A 22,801-nucleotide genomic window follows, 5' to 3' on the forward strand; every position below is an offset into this window, starting at 1 on the left:
CCCCTCGTGGCTACGATCGCTCTGATTGGCTGTTGAAAGTGAAACTGCCAATCAGAGCGATTTGTAATATTTCACCTACAAAAATGGTGAAATATTACAATCCAGCCATGGCCGATGCTGCAATATCATCGGCCATGGCTGGAAATACTAATGTGCCCCCACCCCACCCCTCCGATCGCCCCCCCAGCCCCCCGATCTGTGGCCCGCTCCCCTCCGTCCTGTCCTCCGCTCCCCCGTCCTCCTGTCCGCTCCCCCCGTGCTCCAATCACACCCCCCGTGCTCCAATCAAACCCCCCCGCACTCCGATCCCCCCCGTGCTCCGATCCACCCCCCCTGCACACCGATCCACCCCCCCTGCACACCGATCCACCCGCCCGCACACCGATCACTCTCCCCCATGCTCCGATCCCTCCCCCCCGTGCTCCGACGCCCCCCGTGCCCTGATCTCCCCCCCCTGTGCCCTGATCTCCCCCCCTTATACTTACCGATCCTGGCGGGGTCCGTCCGTCTTCTTCCCCGAGCGCCGCAATGTTCCAAAATGGCGGGCGCATGCGCAGTGCGCCCGCCGAATCTGCCGCCCGGCTGATTCGTTCCAATGTGAATTTTGATCACTGTGATATAATCTATCACAGTCGTCAAAATAAAAAAACAGTAAATGACCCCCCCCCATTTGTCCCCCATAGATAGGGACAATAATAAAATAAAGAATTTTTTTTTTTTTCCACTAAGGTTGGAGTTAGAACTAGGGTTAGGGTTAGGGTTAGGGGTAGGGTTAGGGGTAGGGGTAGGGTTAGGGGTAGGGGTAGGGTTAGGGGTAGGGTTAGGGGTAGGGGTAGGGTTAGGGGTAGGGTTAGGGTTAGGGGTAGGGTTAGGGGTAGGGGTAGGGTTAGGGTTTCGATATGTGCACACGTATTCTGGTCCTCTGCGGATTTTTCCGCAGCGGATTTGATAAATCCGCAGTGCTAAACCGCTGCGGATTTATGGCAGATTTACCGCGGTTTTTCTGCGCATTTCACTGCGGTTTTACAACTGCGATTTTCTATTGGAGCAGTTGTAAAACCGCTGTGGAATCCGCAGAAAGAAGTGACATGCTGCGGAATGTAAACCGCTGCGTTTCCGTGCAGTTTTTCCGCAGCATGTGTACAGCGATTTTTGTTTCCCATAGGTTTACATTGAAATGTAAACTCATGGGAAACTGCTGCGGATCCGCAGCGTTTTCCGCAGCGTGTGCACATACCTTTAGAATTAGGCTATGTGCACACGGTGCGGATTTGGCTGCGGATCCGCAGCGGATTGGCCGCTGCGGATCCGCAGCAGTGTTCCATCAGGTTTACAGTACCATGTAAACCTATGGAAAACCAAATCCGCTGTGCCCATGGTGCGGAAAATACCGCACGAAAACGCTGCGTTGTATTTTCCGCAGCATGTCAATTCTTTGTGCGGATTCCGCAGCGTTTTACACCTATTCCTCAATAGGAATCCGCAGGTGAAATCCGCAGTAAATCCGCAGGTAAAACGCAGTGCCTTTTACCCGCGGATTTTTCAAAAATGGTGCGGAAAAATCTCACACGAATCCGCAACGTGGGTACATAGCCTTAGGGTTAGGGTTGGGTTGGAATTAGGGTTGTGGTTAGGGTTAGGGGTGTGTTGGGGTTAGGGTTGTGGTTAGGGTTACGGCTACAGTTGGGATAAGGGTTAGGGGTGTGTTGGCGTTAGAATTGAGGGGTTTCCACTGTTTAGGCACATCAGGGGGTCTCCAAACGCAACATGGCGCCACCATTGATTCCAGCCAATCTTTTATTCAAAAAGTCAAATGGTGCTCCTTCCTTTCCGAGCCCCGACGTGTGCCCAAACAGTGGTTTACCCCCACATATGGGGTATCAGTGTACTCAGGACAAACTGGGCAACAATTACTGGGGTCCAATTTCTCCTGTTACCCTTGAGAAAATAAAAAATTGCTTGCTAAAACATCATTTTTGAGGAAAGAAAAATGATTTTTTATTTTCACGGCTCTGCGTTGTAAACGTCTGTGAAGCACTTGGGGGTTCAAAGTGCTCACCACATATCTAGATAAGTTCCTTGGGGGGTCTAGTTTCCAAAATGGGGTCACTTGTGGGGGGTTTCTACTGTTTAGGCACACCAGGGGCTCTGCAAACGCAACGTGACGCCCGCAGACCATTCCATCAAAGTCTGCATTTCAAAACGTCACTACTTGACTTCCGAGCCCCGACATGTGCCCAAACAGTGGTTTACCCCCACATATGGGGTATCAGCGTACTCAGGACAAACTGGGCAACAATTACTGGGGTCCAATTTCTCCTGTTACCCTTGAGAAAATAAAAAATTGCTTGCTAAAACATCATTTTTGAGGAAAGAAAAATGATTTTTTATTTTCACGGCTCTGCGTTGTAAACGTCTGTGAAGCACTTGGGGGTTCAAAGTGCTCACCACATATCTAGATAAGTTCCTTGGGGGGGTCTAGTTTCCAAAATGGGGTCACTTGTGGGGGGTTTCTACTGTTTAGGCACACCAGGGGCTCTGCAAACGCAACGTGACGCCCGCAGACCATTCCATCAAAGTCTGCATTTCAAAAGTCACTACTTCCCTTCTGAGCCCCGACGTGTGCCCAAACAGTGGTTTACCCCCACATATGGGGTATCAGCGTACTCAGGAGAAACTGGACAACAACTTTTGGGGTCCAATTTCTCCTGTAACCCTTGGGAAAATAAAAAATTCTGGGCTAAAAAATTATTTTTGAGGAAAGAAAACGTATTTATTATTTTCACTGCTCTGTGTTATAAACTTCTGTGAAGCACTTGGGGGTTCAAAGTGCTCACCTCACATCTAGATAAGTTCCTTTCGGGGTCTAGTTTCCAAAATGGGGTCACTTGTGGGGGGTTTCTACTGTTTAGGCACACCAGGGGCTCTGCAAACGCAACGTGACGCCCGCAGACCATTCCATCAAAGTCTGCATTTCAAAAGTCACTACTTCCCTTCTGAGCCCCGACATGTGCCCAAACTGTGGTTTACCCCCACATATGGGGTATCAGCGTACTCAGGAGAAACTGTACAACAACTTTTGGGGTCAAATTTCTCCTGTTACCCTTGGGAAAATAATAAATTGCAGGCTAAAAAATCATTTTAGAGAAAATAAAATTTTTATTTTATTTTCATGGCTCTGCGTTATAAACTTCTGTGAAGCACTTGGAAGTTCAAAGTCCTCACCACACATCTAGATTAGTTCCTTTGGGGGTCTAGTTTCCAAAATGGGGTCATATGTGGGGGATCTCCAATGTTTAGGCACACAGGGGCTCTCCAAACGTGACATGGTGTCCGCTAATGATTGGAGCTAATTTTCCATTTAAAAAGCCAATTGGCGTGCCTTCCCTTCCGAGCCCTGCCGTGCGCCCAAACAGTGGTTTACCCCCACATATGGGGTATCAGCGTACTCAGGACAAACTGGACAACAACATTTGCGGTCCAATTTCTCCTATTACCCTTGGCAAAATAGGAAATTCCAGGCTAAAAATCATTTTTGAGGAAAGAAAAATTATTTTTTATTTTCATGGCTCTGCATTATAAACTTCTGTGAAGCACCTGGGGGTTTAAAGTGCTCAATATGCATCTAGATAAGTTCCTTGGGGGGTCTAGTTTCCAAAATGGGGTCACTTGTGGGGGAGCTCCAATGCATAGGCACACAGGGGCTCTCCAAACGCGACATGGTGTCCGCTAACAATTGGAGCTAATTTTCCATTCAAAAAGTCAAATGGCGCGCCTTCCCTTCCGAGCCCTGCCGTGTGCCCAAACAGTGGTTTACCCCCACATATGAGGTATCGGCGTACTCGGGAGATATTGCCCAACAAATTTTAGGATTCATTTTATCCTATTGCCCATGTGAAAATGAAAAACTGAGGCGAAAATAATTTTTTTGTGAAAAAAAAAAAGTACTTTTTCATTTTTACAGATCAATTTGTGAAGCACCTGAGGGTTTAAAGTGCTCAATATGCATCTAGATAAGTTCCTTGGGGGGTCTAGTTTCCAAAATGTGGTCATTTGTGGGGGAGCTCCAATGTTTAGGTACACGGGGGCTCTCCAAACACGACATGGTGTCCGCTAACGATGGAGATAATTTTTCATTCAAAAAGTCAAATGGCGCTCCTTCCCTTCCGAACCTTACCATGTGCCCAAACAGTGGTTTACCCCCACATGTGAGGTATCGGTGTACTCATGAGAAATTGCCCAACAAATTTTAGGATCCATTTTATCCTGTTGCCCATGTGAAAATGAAAAAAATTGAGGCTAAAAGAATTTTTTTGTGAAAAAAAAGTACTTTTTCATTTTTACGGATCAATTTGTGAAGCCCCCGGGGGTTCACAGTTCTCACTATGCATCTAGATAAGTTCCTTGGGGCGTCTAGTTTCCAAAATGGGGTCACGTGTGGGGGAGCTCCAATTTTTAGGCACACGGGGGCTCTCCAAACGTGACATGGTGTCCGCTAAAGAGTGGAGCCAATTTTTCATTCAAAAAGTCAAATGGCGCTCCTTCCCTTCCAAGCCCTGCCGTGCGCCCAAACAGTGGTTTACCCCCACATATGAGGTATCAGCGTACTCAGGACAAATTGGACAACAACTTTCGTGGTTCAGTTTCTCCTTGTACCATTGGGAAAATAAAAAAAATGTTGCTAAAAGATAATTTTTGTGACTAAAAAGTTAAATGTTCATTTTTTCCTTCCATGTTGCTTCTGCTGCTGTGAAGCACCTGAAGGGTTAAAAAACTTCTTGAATGTGGTTTTGAGCACCTTGAGGGGTGCATTTTTTAGAATGGTGTCACTTTTGGGTATTTTCAGCCATATAGACCCCTCAAACTGACTTCAAATGTGAGGTGGTCCCTAAAAAAAATGGTTTTGTAAATTTCGTTGTAAAAATGAGAAATCGCTGGTCAAATTTTAACTCTTATAACTTCCTAGCAAAAAAAAATTTTGTTTCCAAAATTGTGCTGGTGTAAAGTAGACATGTGGGAAATGTTATTTATTAACTATTTTGTGTCACATAACTCTCTGGTTTAACAGAATAAAAATTCAAAATGTGAAAATTGCGAAATTTTCAAAATTTTCGCCAAATTTCCGTTTTTATCACAAATAAACGCAGAATTTATTGACCTAAATTTACCACTAACATGAAGCCCAATATGTCACGAAAAAACAATCTCAGAACCGCTAGGATCCGTTGAAGCGTTCCTGAGTTATTACCTCATAAAGGGACACTGGTCAGAATTGCAAAAAACGGCCAGGTCATTAAGGTCAAAATAGGCTGGGTCATGAAGGGGTTAATGAATCAGCTGCCCCCTAAAAGTGGCATGCGCCTCAGAGTGCGTCACCGCCAATCTTACTCCAGCCTGCAACTGGAGTAAGGTTTTTGCCATAAGGTACACCACAACGTGTCATGAAATACACAACCAAGTGTCGCCACACTCCGTTTCACCCCCGTTCTGTCCTGGCTCTTCTCATTTCAGCAGAGCTGGCTGAAACTGGCAAGAAAAAGGCAAAATTCACAAGGTTGTGCAAACGTTTTCAAAGTGAGATTGTAATAACACTTTCTTGAAACTGTCACTATGACAAGATCCCTTTTATCTTATTTTTTTGGTATAAAGGGTAGATGCTGAAAAACTGAGATGATTACAGTTTTAGCCGCCTCAGTAATATATGCTCTACAATAAGGTAAGCGGGCTGTGCCGTAAAGCATTACTACCGAATTGTGGTCAATTTTACCATTAAGGGTATGGGCACACGTTGTGGATTCTGTGCAGATCCGCAGCGTTTTTGTGGTGCAGAAACACTGCAGATCCGCAATTGATTTAAAGTACAATGTAAATCAATGAAAAAAAAAAAGCTGTACACGCGTTGCGGAAAATCCGGTGCGGAAACGCTGTGGATTAAAAGAAGTAGCATGTCACTTCTTTTTTGCGGATCTGCTGCGTTTTTGTACCCATTCCATTATAGAAATCCGCAGGGGTAAAAAACATAGTAAATCCGCAAAAAATCTGCAGCAAAAATGCACAAAAAACGCTGTGGTTCCGCACAAAAAATGCGACAAATCCGCAGGTGCGTTTTCTGCCAGGAGGGGAAGAATCCGCACCAGAAATTCCTAAGCCTAATCCGCAACGTGTGCACATAGCCTTAATGTAGAAGATGGCCTGGAATTCTCGCAAATGTCTCATTCATATCTGACAATATTGATAAACTTTCCCCTCAAAGGATTTTCAAAAATGTTTTGTTTTTGTCCAGCAGCCCAATCGGAGCCCCTGGCTAGTGAGAGATGGGGTTCCACCTTTCATGGAACGCCAGAGCAGAAAATGTTTTTGAGCACTGATTAATCTGTTCCATATCTTACACCCTGATGAGCCGCTCTACTTGGCCATTTCATGTACAATTTGTCTCTAATTGTTGTTTTTTTGTCTTTGCAGTTCAACATTGTAAATTGTTTTGCTTCGCTGTTCTACATAGCCTTTGTCATGTATGATCTAAAGCTGTTACGCCAGGTAAGTGCAGTACACAGATGTCTGACTGGTTTGGGACATTATTTGAAGAATGACAGATAAAATAAAATTAAGTATTTGATGCAATATAACAACAGAACTTAATATTTGGTACAGAAACCTTTGTTTGCAATTACAGAGGTCAGATTTTTCCTGTAGTTCTTCACCAGGTTTGCACACACTGCAGGGATTTTGGCCCACTCCTCCATACAGATCCTTCAGGTTTCGGGGCTGTCGCTAGGTAACATTGAGTTTCGGCTTCCTCCAGAGATTTTCTATTGGGTTCAGGTCTGGAGACTGGCTAGGCCTCTCCAGGACCTTGAAATGCTTCTTACAGAGCCACTCCTTAGTTGCCCTGGCCGTATGTTTCGGGTCATTGTCATGCGGGAAGACCCAGCCACGACCCATCTTCAATGCTTTCACTGAGGGAAGGAGGTTGTTGGCCAAAATATCACGATACATGACCCCATCCATCCTCCCTTCAATACGGTGCAGCTAGCCTGTCCCCTTTACAGAAAAGCACTCTTAACGTATGATGTTTGCCCCACCATGTTCAAAGGTTTTGATGATGTTCTTTGGGTTGTACTCATCCTTCTTATTCCATTGACCAGGTCCTTCTGTGTAGTTCTGGGCTGATTCCTGACCTTTCTCAATATAATCCTTACCCCACAAGGAAGATTGACCTTGTGTTTCTTCCATTTTCTAAAAATTGTGCCAACAGTTGTTGCCTTCTCACCAAGCTGCTTGCCTATTGTCCTGTAGCCCGTCCCATCCTTGTGCAAGTCTACAATTTTGTCCCTGATGTCTTTAGACAGCTCTTTGGTCTTGTCCATGGTGGAGAGGTTGCAGTGTTTTTGATTGGGTGGTCAGGTGTCTTTTATACAGGTAACAAGTTCAAACAAGTGCGATTAGTTTTTCTTTAAGAAGTCCTCCTACTCAAGAGCCAGAATTCTTGCTGGTTCGTAGGTGATCAAATATTTATTTCATCCAATAAAATGCAATTAAATTATGAAGAAAATCATACAGTGTGATTTTTGCAGTGTACCTGTGATAAAAAATTACCCATTCTCAGTAGGTGGGGAAACTTGCAAAATCGTCAGTGTACCAAATACATTTCTTCCCCTTGTAGTTTGTTTATGTCCAGGGTGAATTCATTCCCATAGGCCTAATATGCTAGAGAGGTCCCCATAGACAGCCAATACCAGCACAGCGTCTAGATGAGTTGTGATTCTCCATAGGTCCCACTTTGTTTGGAAATTCTGCTTAAATATATCTGATAAATACATAAGATTTGTTGTCGTTAAATTAAAAAATCAATCAATTGTTGTCTGGTATCCACAGTCTTAATTAGTGCACTGTATGGACACTTGCTAGTGCTTCACCGTTATGTGTAATAATTCATGTGCTTTCCACAGTAATGGGCATCAGCGCAAACAGTGCCATGGGAATAAAAGGCAGACGCTGTTGTTAATTTGCTCTGCTCTTAAATATTGATAGGAACACTAATTAGCTCCACTTTCTGTATTAGAGGATTTTCGTACAGTGACGGCTGGTCTGTGCTCTTGCCTTATTAACACTAGGGGGAGCTCTTCACGTAGAGTTTAGACCTCATCCATTCCCTTGCCTTATTAACACTAGGGGGAGCTCTTCACGTAGCGTTTAGACCTCATCCATTCCCATGCTGTGAATGTTTCTTTTTCTACATTTATATGTTTTTTTTATATGCTGTGTCTATATAGATTACATGCTCTATTGACTCAAGCATTGGGACACACAACTTAATCATTGAATTTGGGTTTTTCATTCGGTCCCATTGCCATCAGTGTGTAAAATGCAGCCCCTCGCCATGCAGTCTGCTTTACCAGCATCTGAAAGGATGTCGTTGTGAAGAGCTCACTGATGCCAGCCGTGCCTGTAGTAAGATGTCACTGGTGTAACACGTCAGTTTGTGAATTTTCTTCCCTACAAAATATTTCATGACCAGTTGCGATTGGTGGTGTTGAAAAGTCGAAGCATTTAGGAACCACAGCCACTCCGTCCAAAAGTGGCAAACCACATAGAGCGCTCCAGGACATTCATGGCACGGGTGTCTATGTCCGAACACTTACAAGACCAGGCATTATGCCAAGCAGGGAAATGGGATGATGTAAAACCCGTCAGCCCTAGAGCAATGGAAACGTGTTCTGTGGAGGGATGAATCGTGCCTCTCTATATAGCAGTCTGATGGATGAGTCTGAGCCGGGTGAATGCAAGAGAGCGTTACCCACCTCACTGCATTGTGCCTACTATAAAGTTTGGAAATTTGCATATTAATTCATACCCCGATTTCGCAATAACAAAGAATCAGACCGGCCATGTAAAGGTATTGCTGGGGTGTGAAATCCTGCTGACAGGTTCCCTTTAGGGTATGTACACACGATTGATAATTGTTGTGGGTTTGATGCTGCATACTTGTGTAGCGTCAAACCTGCAGCGGGACAGATGTTACAGCATAGAAATTCCATGCCCACTATATGTTCAGAGACAACCACGGCTCACCCGCGGAGACGGACATGTGACTCGTCTTTCCAGACTGCAGCACATCAATTTGTCTTGCGGAGACGCAAGAGAAAAGACAACACCTTGAACTCGAAACAATTTTCAGAGTGCGGTAGAGAATATTATATTATTAGGTGTCAAAGCAACAGCCATATAAATACGAACATTACACGGTTTCCTTGGCTCACCATCCTATAGTGTATAGAGTTATCTGTTCCCTAGATAAGATGCACATGCACCCAGCTGTCCACATGTTATAAAGAAAACATGACTAGGTCGTCAGACTTGGTTCCCTTTTAACTTGTTGTATGGGCACTCTCATCATTTTGCAGCTAGACTGCCGCATACGCAGGAAGCAGCGGTGCACTGCGCATACCGACAACTTTATATTGTAAAATAGAGTGGCAAAAGTCAATCTGATAAGGGCAGCATGGTGGCTCAGTGGTTAACACTGTTTATGTGCAGATCTGGGGTCCTGGTTCAAATCCCACCAAAGACACATCTGCAAGAAGTTTGTGTATTCTCCCTGTGTGAGTTTCATCCCACAATCCAGAGACACATACTGGTAGGGAATTTAGATTGTGAGTCCCAATGGGGGCAGTGATGATGATGTCTGAAAATAATATAATAAATAAATCCGATCCAATTTGCTCTCGCAACATCACAAATAGTGAAGAATACAGTTGTGTGAAAAAGTGTTTTCCCCCTTCCAGATTTACTATGCTTTTGCATGTTTGTCACACTTATGTTTCAGATCACCAAACAAATGTAAATATTAGACAAAGATAACACAAGTACAAGCAAAATGCAGTATTTACATGAAGATCTTTATTATTAAGGGAAAAAGAAATCCAAACCTACAGGGTCCTGTGTGAAAAAGTGTTTGCCCCCTAAACCTAATAACTGGTTGGGCCACCCATGGCAGCGACAACTGCAATCAAGTGTTTGCGATAACTGGCAGTGAGACTTCTACAACGCTCTCGAGGAATTGTGGCCACTCATCTTTGCAGAATTGTTGTAATTCAGCCACACTTTTTTACACAACTGTAAATGTCAGTATTTTTTGTCTGAAGAACTCTGGCCCTTCTGTCTGCCTTTTTTAAACAGTCATCTAGATATTACAATTTGCCTATTTTCCCTCAATCCAACATATCTACTGTTCACTTGCGGACTAAGGCTAGTTTCACACTAGCGTTTACCTGATCTGCAGTGGGCTGCGGACTTCCTCCGTGAAGCCCCGCCCTCGGCCGCACCTCCACCGCTAGCTCCACCTACTTCTGCATGCGGCCTACGTACCTATCTTTAACATTAGGTACGCAGGTCGTGTGGCGGTATGCGGATGCTGCCGCATGCGTCGTTTTGACGATGCGGAAAAAAAAATGCTACAGGCTGCGTCTACGCCTGTCTCGCCGCATCGTCAAAATGACGCATGCGGCAGCATCCGCATACCGCCGCACAATCTGCGTACCTAATGTTAATGTTGGGAGTGCTGGTTGTTTTTTTTTCTTTGTTTAGTGTATGGATGTGGCTGCATCCAGACTGATCTTGCACTCCTCCCATTGACCTTGCAGGTGGCGGTAATCATCTCTACTTGCCCATAAATTGTAGGTTTAGCCCAGAGTGACATGTTTGTCCTAAGTTGTAGGCTGGTGGCCCAAGAGTGGCATGTACAGTAGAGTAGGACCCATCAGAGGGAGATCACCTTGCCGTGGTTGATGGGCACACATGAATTGGCCAATTTATGCGCTAAGAATCTTCATTTTATCTATAACTGTAAGTTTTATGAAAAAACATTTTTTTGAAAAAATATTTTTGAGTAGTATGATTCATATCGAATATTTGTCTGTGTTTTCACATGGCCTAGATTCATATACATGTGCTGCTGTGTTTCTTTATATCTATATGATACAGCTTGCAGCTTGCATGTGTTCACATTGGGAGTGCTGGTTGGTTTTTTTTCTTTGTTTTTTTTCTTTTTTTTCCCTTTTTTTTCTTTGTTTAATGTTAAAGATAGGTACGTAGGCCGCATGCGGGCCGCATGCAGAAGTAGGCGGAGCTAGCGGCTGTGAGATAGTCATATTATTGGCCCAGTCTACAAAGTTCTTTAAGAAGTTGGATGTAAGGCCTCATCCAGATGTCCGATGTTCTTCTGTCCATGGTTTTCACGGATAGCACTCATACCTGTGTGGAAGTGCTTCTAGTCTTAGCGGTGGACACCGCAGACCCTCACACAGCGCGCTTCCACACAGGTCTCCTCTATCCAGATGACTGATGAAGTTCAGGTATTGACCATAACGTCTCTTATTTTTCTGGACTTTCCACATTCAATAAATAAGTTCTTGAATACACCTATATGAGTGCCAAGTATTTCTTCATCATATTTAAAAAATGACAGTAGGATTCACTGCTATATCGGTGGTCAGTTTTGCTGCAGAAATTACCTTTTAAAAATGTTGTATTTTATAGGAGAATTAAAAAAGATTTTTTTTTTGGCTTGCACACTTTGGCCATTTTTTAAAATGCCCACATGGGAGGTATTTGGCCCAGTCACACGCAGTATTACAGATTAATACTTCACAATATTTCATTTTTCTGTCCTTATTTGCACAGTCTGATGACATGGCACATTTGTTGCAGAGTCTCAAGGGATATAAAACATGAAAAGAAAATTAAATGCAAATCACCCGGAGCAGACGATGATTGCTTCCTGCACAGGAGCACAGCGTGAATGGAGCCTAAATAAACCGCACACCTCCATTTACAGAAGTAGTGCCTAACTTCTAGACTCAAGTGCTGAATCAGAGTACACCCATCCACTCTTTATCCCGGGACGTTAAATAATTCAATTTACACTCCGGTCCTCTCCCCCCCCCAAATAAATATTTTTGATATCTGTTCACTGAATATAGTGATGGAGACGTATCAAAATCAATGCAACAGATGTTGTTCGGTTTGGGGGTAAAACAACTTAAAAACCCATTTTCGGAGCATATTTAGTCTAATTGTATCTTTTCTCGGTTTCTCTCCAGAGCTTGGCCACCTTACTTATCACTTCTCAGATAATTAACCAGTTTGTGGAGGCTCTGCTTCCTTACTGGATGCAGAAGAGACACAATAATCAAATCAGAAAGAAAATTAAAACCATGAAAGTGGACAAGGATTTCTCTTTGTTGGAGCAAATTCACCTTGAAAAACAAATGGATACATATCTGGTAAGTCCCGCAGCTATTGAAGCCATCATATTGTATTTATACAGTGTTCTTCATCAATATCTCAAAGGGGTTGTCCTTTATTTGACTATGTTTAAATGGGTCCAGGGTGATTTAACGAAAAAATATATATATTCACATCCCAGAACAGCTTCACTCTGCTGTCCTCGCTACTGCATCACCTGGCGGTCTGATGACATCCTGAAGGGGCATCACTTGACCGCTGCAGCCAATCAGCAGGAACTGATTGGCTGCCTACCTTCTCCTTCCAAAACCAAATGCAAGGACCCACACACCTGTTGGTACTGGAAGAGTGTGGATGCGGAGGATCAGCACCAGTCCGGGAAGGGACCAGATGTTTTTGTTTTTTTTTAAACCTCCCAGGGCCCATTAAATATAACTTGTAAAGTAAGGTACAACCCCCAAAGAGTGCAGTGTTATAATTACAGGTGCCTTCGTTATACTTGTTTTTCTAAACCCCTTGAAATGACGCGTTTGCCCTGCATTGTGCTTGTGCTGTGGGTCATGCTTGTTTTGATCCATGCCGTGAAGAAGAGTGCTTGGCATTTTCTCCTCCAATGCAAATATTTCCTTGCCCTGATGCTCTAATATTAAGTTATTTCTAATCTTACAACAAATTAAAACGCAGTTTCAGGAACATTCTAAGTTCTTCCTTTGTGTTTAGATCCATATTATTGTTGATTGGGTCTCTACATAAACTCTACATTGACTTCTTTGCTGAGGTCATCCCTTGATTTAACCCTGCTGTTCTGTTGGTCAAAAATGACCGACTTTGAACTTCAATATTCTTTAAAATATTCAAGATGCGGCTCTGAAACCCGTGGCCGACCGACCCATCCTCATTTAAGTCAATCAACCACAAGTTTCAGAACCGCATCTTGAACACCCCAAAAAATACCAAAGTTCAAAATAGGTCTCCCCAGACCGAACAGAACAGCAGGGTTAATACATCCCGTGTTAGGCCTGGGTGAAGATTAGCTAGATCTAGAAGTAAACTTTAAACAGAAACGGCAAATACCGGCTATGGTGCCAGCTCTGGCCACCTGGGACATATAAAAGTTATGGCGGCCCCTAATCTGCTTTCCCAGTAGTCACAGCAGCTCTGTTATATTACTGGCTGTAGAACCTTCCACTAACACCTCCACAGTAGTCACAGTTGGTCGGACTCGCCCATGCTCGCTAGTAGCCACAGCTATTCCCCATCACACGAGTTAGAACAAGTCAAAGAAGCCTCCTCCGCCACAAGAGAACCAAACGGGGACAAGCCACCCCCTCATCCTCAGCAATGAGTATCTTTAGAACTCTGCATTTTTAGGATTCATTGGTCCATGTCTGCCTTGATTTGGTTCTTCATTGCACTATTATTATTTTTTCAATTGTTGGTAATTCCTTCAATTATCGGTTTCAACTTTAGAACTCCCCCCAACCTTTCCTTTGAGTAGTTCCTGCAGGGCCTCACCTCTTGCACACCCCTGTGATGTGCCCCCTACTTGCAGGAAAATGGGTATAAGCTGCCAATTTCCAACGTCCTGCATTGGTGTCTGACCTATATGCTGTCCTTAAGTGCCGGTTGCTGCCAGCGGAGATGGCTGTCATGTTGCCAGCTTTGAGATCCGGCATTTAGCACATACTGACCAACAGTATAAATAGCAGGTGGCAGAACGCCAGAGCAGCCATAACAACAAGGGTTTGTCTAGCCCGATACTCCTATGTGGTAGGACACTTTTCCAACAGGCAGAAGCATTGAGTTTGTCATTATCCGTTCTGACTGGTTGCAATAATATTCTCGTCCATTATATTGGCCGGACTTTCACGTAACATTTTGTATATTGTGTCTCTTGTCTTTTCAGGGAACGTTTGACGATTACTTGGAGTTATTCCTGTTGTTTGGCTATGTCAGTCTCTTCTCATGTGTGTATCCTCTGGCTGCCATTCTTGCTGTCCTTAACAATGTGACCGAACTGTACTCCGATGCATTAAAAATGTGCCGCGTATTTAAACGTCCGTTTGCCCAGCCTTCCTCCAGCATTGGAGTATGGATGGTAAGAATTCACAAGTGTAAAATACTGTTTAATACTCCTAAATTAGCCTATTGGGTCCTCATCTCATCAGTGAGTGCTTAAAGTACCAGAGATATGTGCGGTTCTTTAAATGGACCTTGATTGGTAAGTCGGTCTCATCTTCACTGCAGTATATTACAGCCTTTAAGGGTACATGCCCACGATCAGGAACTGCGGCGGGTTTAATGGTGCGTATTTAAATTCAAATCCTACGAGAAACAAAATGAGCAAAAACCCCGCTGTAACTAAAGTAAGAAAGCAAAAGTGCATTTAAATAACACAGGGTTCTTAGTAATACTGTTTTTGATCAAAAATAGCATAAAAGCCATCCCACCGTCGACAAGGGGTGTGGCCTCCCTCTCCTGAGCTGGAAATTACATTTAAAGGCTTCCCCAGTCTGGTGTCCATAGATTGAGACCTTTTGTCTGCCTTATTCACACACTGAGGTCAACTCTGACACATGGTAAGGTTTTGAATATTAGACAGCGTAGGATCGTCTCGATCATGGTCACCTTGTCGACAGTGGGATGGCTTTTATGCTATTTTTGATCAAAAACAATATTACTAAGAACCCTGTTTTATTTAAATGCACTTTTGCCTTTTACTTATTTAGTTACAGCAGGGTTTTTGCTCATTTTGTTTCTTGTAAGATTTGTGTTCTTTATGGCTAATATGAACATGCGTTTAAGTGCTGCTTGTATGCCAACTTAATACAAGCTCAATTTTTATGTTTTTGCTGCAAATTTATGCATCATAGGACCCCCAGCAGCCATATGTTACAGCATAGTGGATGGGATTTCTAGAAATGCCATGTCCACTATGCGTGCATAGTCGCCTGCGGATCACCCACGGACACTGACATGTGGCACATCTCTCCATACCGCAGGATATCAACTTCTGTTGCGGAGTCTCTAAACGCCACAGCATAAATTAAATCAATTGAATCTATTGGATGTGGTAAATCCGTATGATTCAGTGAACACATGCGGATTTACCCGTTCAGTAGACGGATGTGCTTTGGACACAGCGAACATACTTCTACTTTCAGATCGTACCCTAAGTGGCCATATTACAGTGGGGCAGTGATGACTGTAAGGGTACTGCCCAGACAAGTATCTACCTTTATAATCCTTATTTCCAATTTAAGCAGTGTCTGCATTTTAATAGCTGCTGCCACCAGGAGGCGCGGCAAAGCTCTGTGATTGGCACTGTTATTATACAGAAGCGCTTACATTGCAAGGACTGCAGCACTACTGTACAGCTGCTGCATAGTAAGCCCCTTTCATGCCACATGTCATGGTTAAACTAAGGGGACCTCTTTTGTCACGTCATTGATGCTCTGATCTGACACAATCAACTATGGCAGCCAGGGGTCTAACCGGGGTCCTGTTCACAAGGTGTTTCTGCAGTACATTCGGAGGTTCCATCTGAATCCCCCAAAAAACAGGGCCAGAGAATACAATGACACAAATGGAGTTTAAATGCTCTTCATTTGTGTTTTTTCTCTTCATTTGTCACACAATTTTGCTTGCGGTAAATGATGCATGTCTTCCGGTATACTGAATCTGCATTATCTTTTCCCTTTTTTTAGTTGGCATTTGAAACCATGGGGATCATAGCAGTAGTTACCAATTGTTCCCTTCTCGGGATGTCATCACAAGTTCATTCAGTGTTTCAGGACTCGAGATTGGACCTCTTCTTGACCGTGATAGCCATAGAGGTACAGTGGATTCCTCGCTTTCATGTCTTCCTTTTATTACCTAGTATTCACTAATATTATACCGATCATGTTCTGTAGACCATGCTTGCTTCAGAAAAGATTACCCATTAGATAAGAACATTTCACTACCTGTTTGTGTCCATTGGGTTCTGTCTAGCAGTAATCAGAGCTGATTAGTAAATAGATGCAGCTCCGTCAGTAGCTGAAAGGTCTTAGAAGTCGGAGGCGTTTTCTGCGCCAGTCGTGTGCCTAGAGCAGTCATCTCTTCCCCAACACCTCCTGACAGGTCATACAGAGTACGTTATTCAGCCGAGACAATAAATCTAGGAGCAAATGCCTGTAAGGATAAAAATGCCAGATCTATTTGATCTTACAAAAAAAATGTTTTGTTTCCTTTTGGACAGGTGTTTTGATTTTTTTTTTATTATACCATTTGTGTTCAACTTAATTAATCCATATCAATAAATAATAATTTTTATTCCTATAGCGCCAACATATTTTGCAGCACTTTACAATTCAGAGGGAACTTGTACAAACAAGATAAGACAAGCTTGATATCTATGAGAAAATGGGGGCAACACAAAGGTGTAAGGTCCAGCCATCAATATAATAGCTAGAGGCATTCAAACAATGCTGCGTTAACCAGTCACCACCCAGTACAGTACCCATGTATAGGGCTGTTCAGTGCATGGAAGGGAGAGCAGGAAGTAGTTACATCAGTGAGGTGAGGTGTCTGGCCACTCTAAAGAAATGTGTTTTTAGGAAACCCTTGAAACTGTGGATACCGGGAATTAACCAAATTGTTTAAGGTAGTGCATTCCAGAAAACTGGGGCAGCACAAGAGAAGTCCTGCAGAAGTAAGTGTATAGTTCGGATTATAGGGGATGTTAGTCTTGGCCATTGGCAGAATGGAGAGGACAAGTAGGGTGGTAGACCGAAATGAGGGAAGAGATGTAGGGTGGTGCAACACTGTGGAGAACTTTGTTGGCAAGAGGAATACCTTTATAAAAAAAAATGGTATTAAAAAAAAAAAAAAGAAACGTGTAGATAAAAAATGCTCCCATGATGAAAGCTGTAGTGTAAATTAAATTCCGAGAAATATAGGTTTGTTGTCTTTGAACAACTTTTTTGTGTTACCAGGGTTCCGGGTTGATAAGCAGGTCAGTGTCCCACTGCCACCGCCAGCAATGATTGGCTGTAATACATGAGAGAATCTGGCCGCAAAATGTTCAGTTTCCTTGCTGTACCACCTCATTATTAATTATCTTGACCTGGTAAATTTTCAATTTTATACATTTATTTCTCACTTTGTTCTAAGATCCATACATTTTTTTTTTGTTTTACATCAGCATAGCAGTATGCAAAATAAGTTGTAGTTTTACATGACACTATTCATTTTACTATACTACAAAATATGAAGAAAAGGCAAATCCACCATGTATTGTTTGTACAACATTCATTTTACAGTAAAAAACATTCCTCAGGTCAGTACGATTACGCCAATACCAAACTTTTTAACATTTTGTGGATGTTTTTCCCAGCAATATGCGCTCCTGAAGGATGATGATGGAACTCGATATTCTGATTCAAGGATGATTTTTATTTCAAACTAAAATACAACCGGTTTCGACTTCTGAGTCGTCCTCAGGTATAATGTCATGCATATAAACAGATCTATCTGAACACATTTTATAGCAGATATCCCTTCATGTCAATTTGGGTGGGGGCTGTCTGACATACCCAGGTACTCAGATATGCAAGAATTTGCACTCTGAGGAATCCAACAAAATTCATATAACAAATACATTTTATACTTTTCTCTTTTCCCACACAAGGAAGAAAAAAAAAAAAAAAGGTGTTAAAAAAAACATTTTTTCTTCTTTTTTAAAAAAATATTTAAGTGGTAAAAAAAAGTCAAAAATTTGCGTAAAAAAGTTGGCTTGTCGCCATTTTTTTGAGACCCATAACATTTTCATTTTTCCGTCAATAGACCTATGTGATGGCTGATTTTGTGCTGACCAAAAAGCTGCAATTCTGGTTTTCTGCTTTTCTTCTCATTTTACTGTAATGGCTAATTTTATATTTTGATAGATTGGACTTTTACAGTAAAGTTTGGCTTCGGTACCGAACACCTACTGTTCGGGCACGGACACCGAACAATGACTTCAACTGGAAGTCCATGTTACTGTTCAGGTTTAGCCCCCCCAAACACCGGGCACATGACAGCGTGCAAACACTGCTTCTGATTGGCGGTAAAATGATTACCGCTGGTCAGACAGTCGCGGTTTCCACACTGTCAAATGATATATAAAGTTTACCTACGATCACTGGCATGGGCTGGTGGGACTACTGCAGCCATCAGCCTGCGGCTGCTAATAACAGCAAGAGCTGCTGATAGGGAATATTCTGTATTTATGATAACCAGCCATGCAAAACTGACAGTTGGGGGCTGCAACTTTAAGCTGTCAACGTTAGCAAGGTTGGTTATCAAGAATAGAGGGGTTCCCATGCTGTTTTTTTTAATTATTTCAATAAATAATTTGAAAAAACTCGACGTGGCGTCCCCACCCCATTTTTGACAACCAGCCTTGCTAAAGCAGACACCTGGGGGGTGGCATTATTAGGCTGGTAGGGGGCCATTGATATTGCCCCACCAGCCTAAAAACAGCAGCCGATAGTCGCCCAGAAAAGGCGCATCTATTAGACACTTTGCCCGGCCCTTCCCACTTGCTCTGTAGTGGTGGCAAGTGAGATCCCAAGTATGCCAACTCGCTCTAGTGGTGGTGGGAGAAAACAATGGTTTTTGGTGATGGGTCCCCATAATGTGGAGAAGGTAGACATGTAGGCTCGTTATATAAACAACATCTTTGTCAGCTGGAGGAATACACCTGATGAATTTTGGTCCTTTCTGGCCACACACAACAACAATCCCATTGACCTGAGGTTCACCGGTGAAGTTGACCCAACATGTCTGCCTTTTCTTCACATTTTCTTTTGAAAAAAGAGATGACAGTCTTTTAGAGACATGTACGTACAGGAAGCCAACTGCAACCAACTCGCTGCTCCATTGGGAGGGCAATCATCCTGCTTCCCTAAATAGGGGTATTCCCGGCGACAGTACCTGTCAGGAATTGTGAATAGCCATTCCTCTGTACAAAAACAGAAACCTGGCTAAAGTCCAATGTCAAGGGCTGTTTCAGGTCTGGTGTTTGTCCCTCTGTTCAGGGATCTAAACCCTTTAGGGGGACGAATGTTGACAGAGTGTTCACCATCATGGACTTCATTTACTGTGTTGTGCCTATGGTGTCGTCTACAAGGGAACGTGTCAATATGGTCTTGAATATGTGAGAAAACGAAATGTGAACTTAGGCGGAGAATTGGAGAGTACCTTGGTGATAAATACCATAACAGAGATACTTCTATCTCTAGACATGTTAATGTGGTCCATTTTGGTGACAAGACTGTGATAAAGTTCATATACATCAAAAAAGTGGCCAAACCCGTGAGAGGGGACGATTTGGACCGTCTGAGCTTACATGAGGAATTGAGATGGATTTTTGACCTCAATACTGTATCCCCTCATGGTCTTAATGAGCAGGTGACTTTGGGCTGTTTCATCTAAAATGATCATTTCTTTTAATTTTTAATGTGCTTTTTTATGTTAACTTACTTTAGCCTTCTATAAAACCGGACACAAATACCTGATGGAAATGTTCACATTCAAATATATTTGGTATTAATTCAATAGGAAACATGGTTATTCATATAGTGCATCCCCCTAAAAACCTTTCTATAGGAATGACCTTCTATTTCCCTTTCATAATATATAGTAGGATTTTGTTTTTGATCTGTATATTGTGGTGCAATAATTCACTTACCAGGTTCATTATTGAATATTGTATTTGTTATGCACACGTTTGAACATTGTGGTGCAATAATTTACCTATCAGGTTAATATGAATATTGGGCATTGTATTTGTTGATGTAGATATTGGGACACTGTGAACATTTTCCCTTCCCCTGACTGTGTAATGAATATTCATCATTGACGCTGCAAATGTGACAGGCATGGAGCACAGGTAGCGTTCCATGTCTCCTTGCATATCCCATAGACCAGACATGACGCCATTGCTTGGGCACAGGGACATATGGAACGCATAGTACGCTTCGTCGCACCAGAAGTGAAGTGTCACAGGCCTGGGCGCTGAGGAAGTATGGAGCGTAGGATGCTCTTCAGCACATTGAAAGTGATGCATTGCAGGTCTGAGCGCCGGGTGCATGTGGAGCATCGAAAGTGACACGTCACAGGTTACCTTCCGGCTACAGAGGGAGTGACGCAATGTAGGAAAGATCGCTCGAGTTGTCTGGATTGGATAAGGTGAGGGGCTAATGGGATCTGCACTTTAACCTAAGCTTTTGATTGGTTAATATTACCGGGGTGCGTTCCAGGTTACTGGTAGCCATAACTGAGTGACATGCAGACTAATGGTGATGGGTGGATAAATCCTGGAGCTTTGTGTCCAGGTGTACACTCTTAATGACGCATGCTTTATATTTTATTGACCTACTCCAGTGGGTGCCATTGTCTGTACTATACCCCAAGGGAGATAAGATAGGCATGTGCCATTCCCCAGAGGAAACGAGTCGGGAGGCACAGAGGGTCAGTCCAGGATGACTAGCATGACAAGGGTTAGCTGTGGACTGCCCTTGCAAGGTAGGAGTCTCGGCGTGTCAGGGTCCATCTGCAATCAGGGACTGGCAGAGACAACACTTGGAGGTGGCAAGAGAAACCAGAGCGAGGAGAATGTAAAAACCCAAAACTGGTGAGATTGTTCCTTTTTTGTGCCACCTCTAATTTGAAAATCATATTTTGTGACTGGCCTTTTGAGACCGATATTCGCTTGTGTTTTTTATCTATTTATTTATGATGTTGAAAAATTGACACAGTTGCCCCTTGTATAGTCTGACCATTGTCAAAACGTTTCCCATATATAGGGATACAGGCCTTTTTTCTATATGTGTTTTTATATACTGTATATATTTTGTGTGTCACTGTATGCCATTTTTGCAATGTGTACTATTTTTCAAATATTAAGTAAAAGTAATTTTTTTTTTTTTTCATTTCATGCTTTTTTGTTGGCCAGTTTCAGCGGAATAGTGTCAGCGACCGGGTATTGCACATCCACCCCCTCTGTTGATTTAAATAGGAGGCAGACGTGCAGTACCATACATAGGCCGGGTGTCCTACCCATAGCGATCAGACATTGATGACCTATCCTAAGGATAGGTCATCAGTCCCGGGCAACCCCTTAAAGGTATTTTATGAACTCAGAATTCAGGAAAAAAAGTTAAGAAAAATCTGTATTTTCAAATTCTGATTTTTTTTAAATTATATTTTATTAAATGTTAATGCGAGTTGTGACAAGCGATACCTCCCAGCTCAATCAGCTTGTCATCAATATGTAGATGGCGACTGATCTTTGTAAGATCCTTGGAAGGAACACAGGGCATCATTTTCCCACAGATGAAATGCGAGTGTTTGCAATCTGTGCTAAGTGTTTCTCTGGCTGCTCGAGCAGTTTTGGATTGAGTGTGGCAGGATGGATTTATTTGCAATGCATCGTCAATATGGAAGTGTCATGGCCACTTAACCACCATCCCTCTGTGTAGGCAAGGCAAGGAGAAGAAGGCGCAGAAATGACATGGGCTGTTAATCTAAGTGACCTTCATGTAAGAGTAACATTTTTGGGCGGAAGATGATTGAAGTAAATGGATTGATCTAATTTATTCTCATACGATACAATAATCGTCTTCTGGAGTTTATAAGATTCCATGTTTATCGCGCTGAAGGTAGATTTGCATGAAAAGTGTTTCTTACTACTATTATTATAATATACGTACATGTGCATCAGACTTAGTGAGTATGACGTATACCAGTGATAGAAAAGTTGGAAAGATATTTTATATTGCTTCAGTATCCTGCACTGTCGCATAGGAAGAAAAACTATTATTTGCATCTCTACTGAAAACTCATTTATGGTTCTTCACGTTTTTTATGGTAAGCTCTTGTTCCTATGGAGTTTGAGTTGAGTGCTCAATGTGCAGTGATCATTTCTGGATATATGTATTCTGATGACTCATGCATCATTTTTTTTCCCACCACAATCTGACAGAAAATTTCTATAGGACTTTTTATTAAATCTGAGACATTTGGAGGTACAGCTGAGGCTTCATCGACTGGTGCTAATGTAGCGTACAGTCTATCTTCACAATAACACTGTAATGGTGGGGCATGGAACTACTGGCTTCCGATTGGAGGCACTATCCTCAGAAGACATTATAGTTTAATACTTGTAGTTCCTCTCTGTACTGTAAGCCTACTTTCACACTAGCGTCGGAATCTCCCCGTCGCAATGCGTCGGGCAGAGATTCCAACGCTAGCGTTTAACGCACTGCACAACGGAGGCAGCGGATGCATTTCTCCGGCGCATCCGCTGCCCCATTGTGAGTTGCGGGGAGGTGGGGGCGGAGTTCCGGCCGCGCATGCGCGGTCGGAAAAAGCTGTCCGTCAGGAGCAAAAAACGTTACATGTAGCGTTTTTTGCTCCCAACGGTCCGCCAAAGCACGACGCATCCGTCGCACGACGGATGCGACGTGTGGCAATCCGTCGCAATGCGTCGTCAATACAAGTCTATGGGGAAAAAACGCATCGTGCAAGC

The 22,801-nt window shown here is 43.0% G+C and overlaps 1 protein-coding gene across 3 annotated transcripts in view; it reads left to right on the top strand.

Annotated features, from left to right (window-relative positions):
- ANO10 (anoctamin 10) overlaps positions 1-22,801 on the top strand; it is a 358,375-nt gene that overhangs the window by 62,620 nt on the left and 272,954 nt on the right. For 2 of the 3 annotated variants that reach the window (XM_069730040.1, XM_069730039.1), the window contains exons 8-11: positions 6,463-6,537; positions 12,102-12,284; positions 14,153-14,344; positions 15,954-16,082. In XM_069730040.1, the coding sequence (XP_069586141.1) occupies positions 6,463-6,537; positions 12,102-12,284; positions 14,153-14,344; positions 15,954-16,082 (579 nt within the window). Of the gene's footprint in view, positions 1-6,462; positions 6,538-12,101; positions 12,285-14,152; positions 14,345-15,953; positions 16,083-17,222; positions 17,348-22,801 lie in introns of those variants that run through there. The other variant, XM_069730041.1, reaches the window with a different exon arrangement.

This window comes from Ranitomeya imitator, chromosome 6, assembly GCF_032444005.1.
Source record: "Ranitomeya imitator isolate aRanImi1 chromosome 6, aRanImi1.pri, whole genome shotgun sequence".
NCBI classification, from domain to species: Eukaryota; Metazoa; Chordata; class Amphibia; order Anura; family Dendrobatidae; genus Ranitomeya; species Ranitomeya imitator.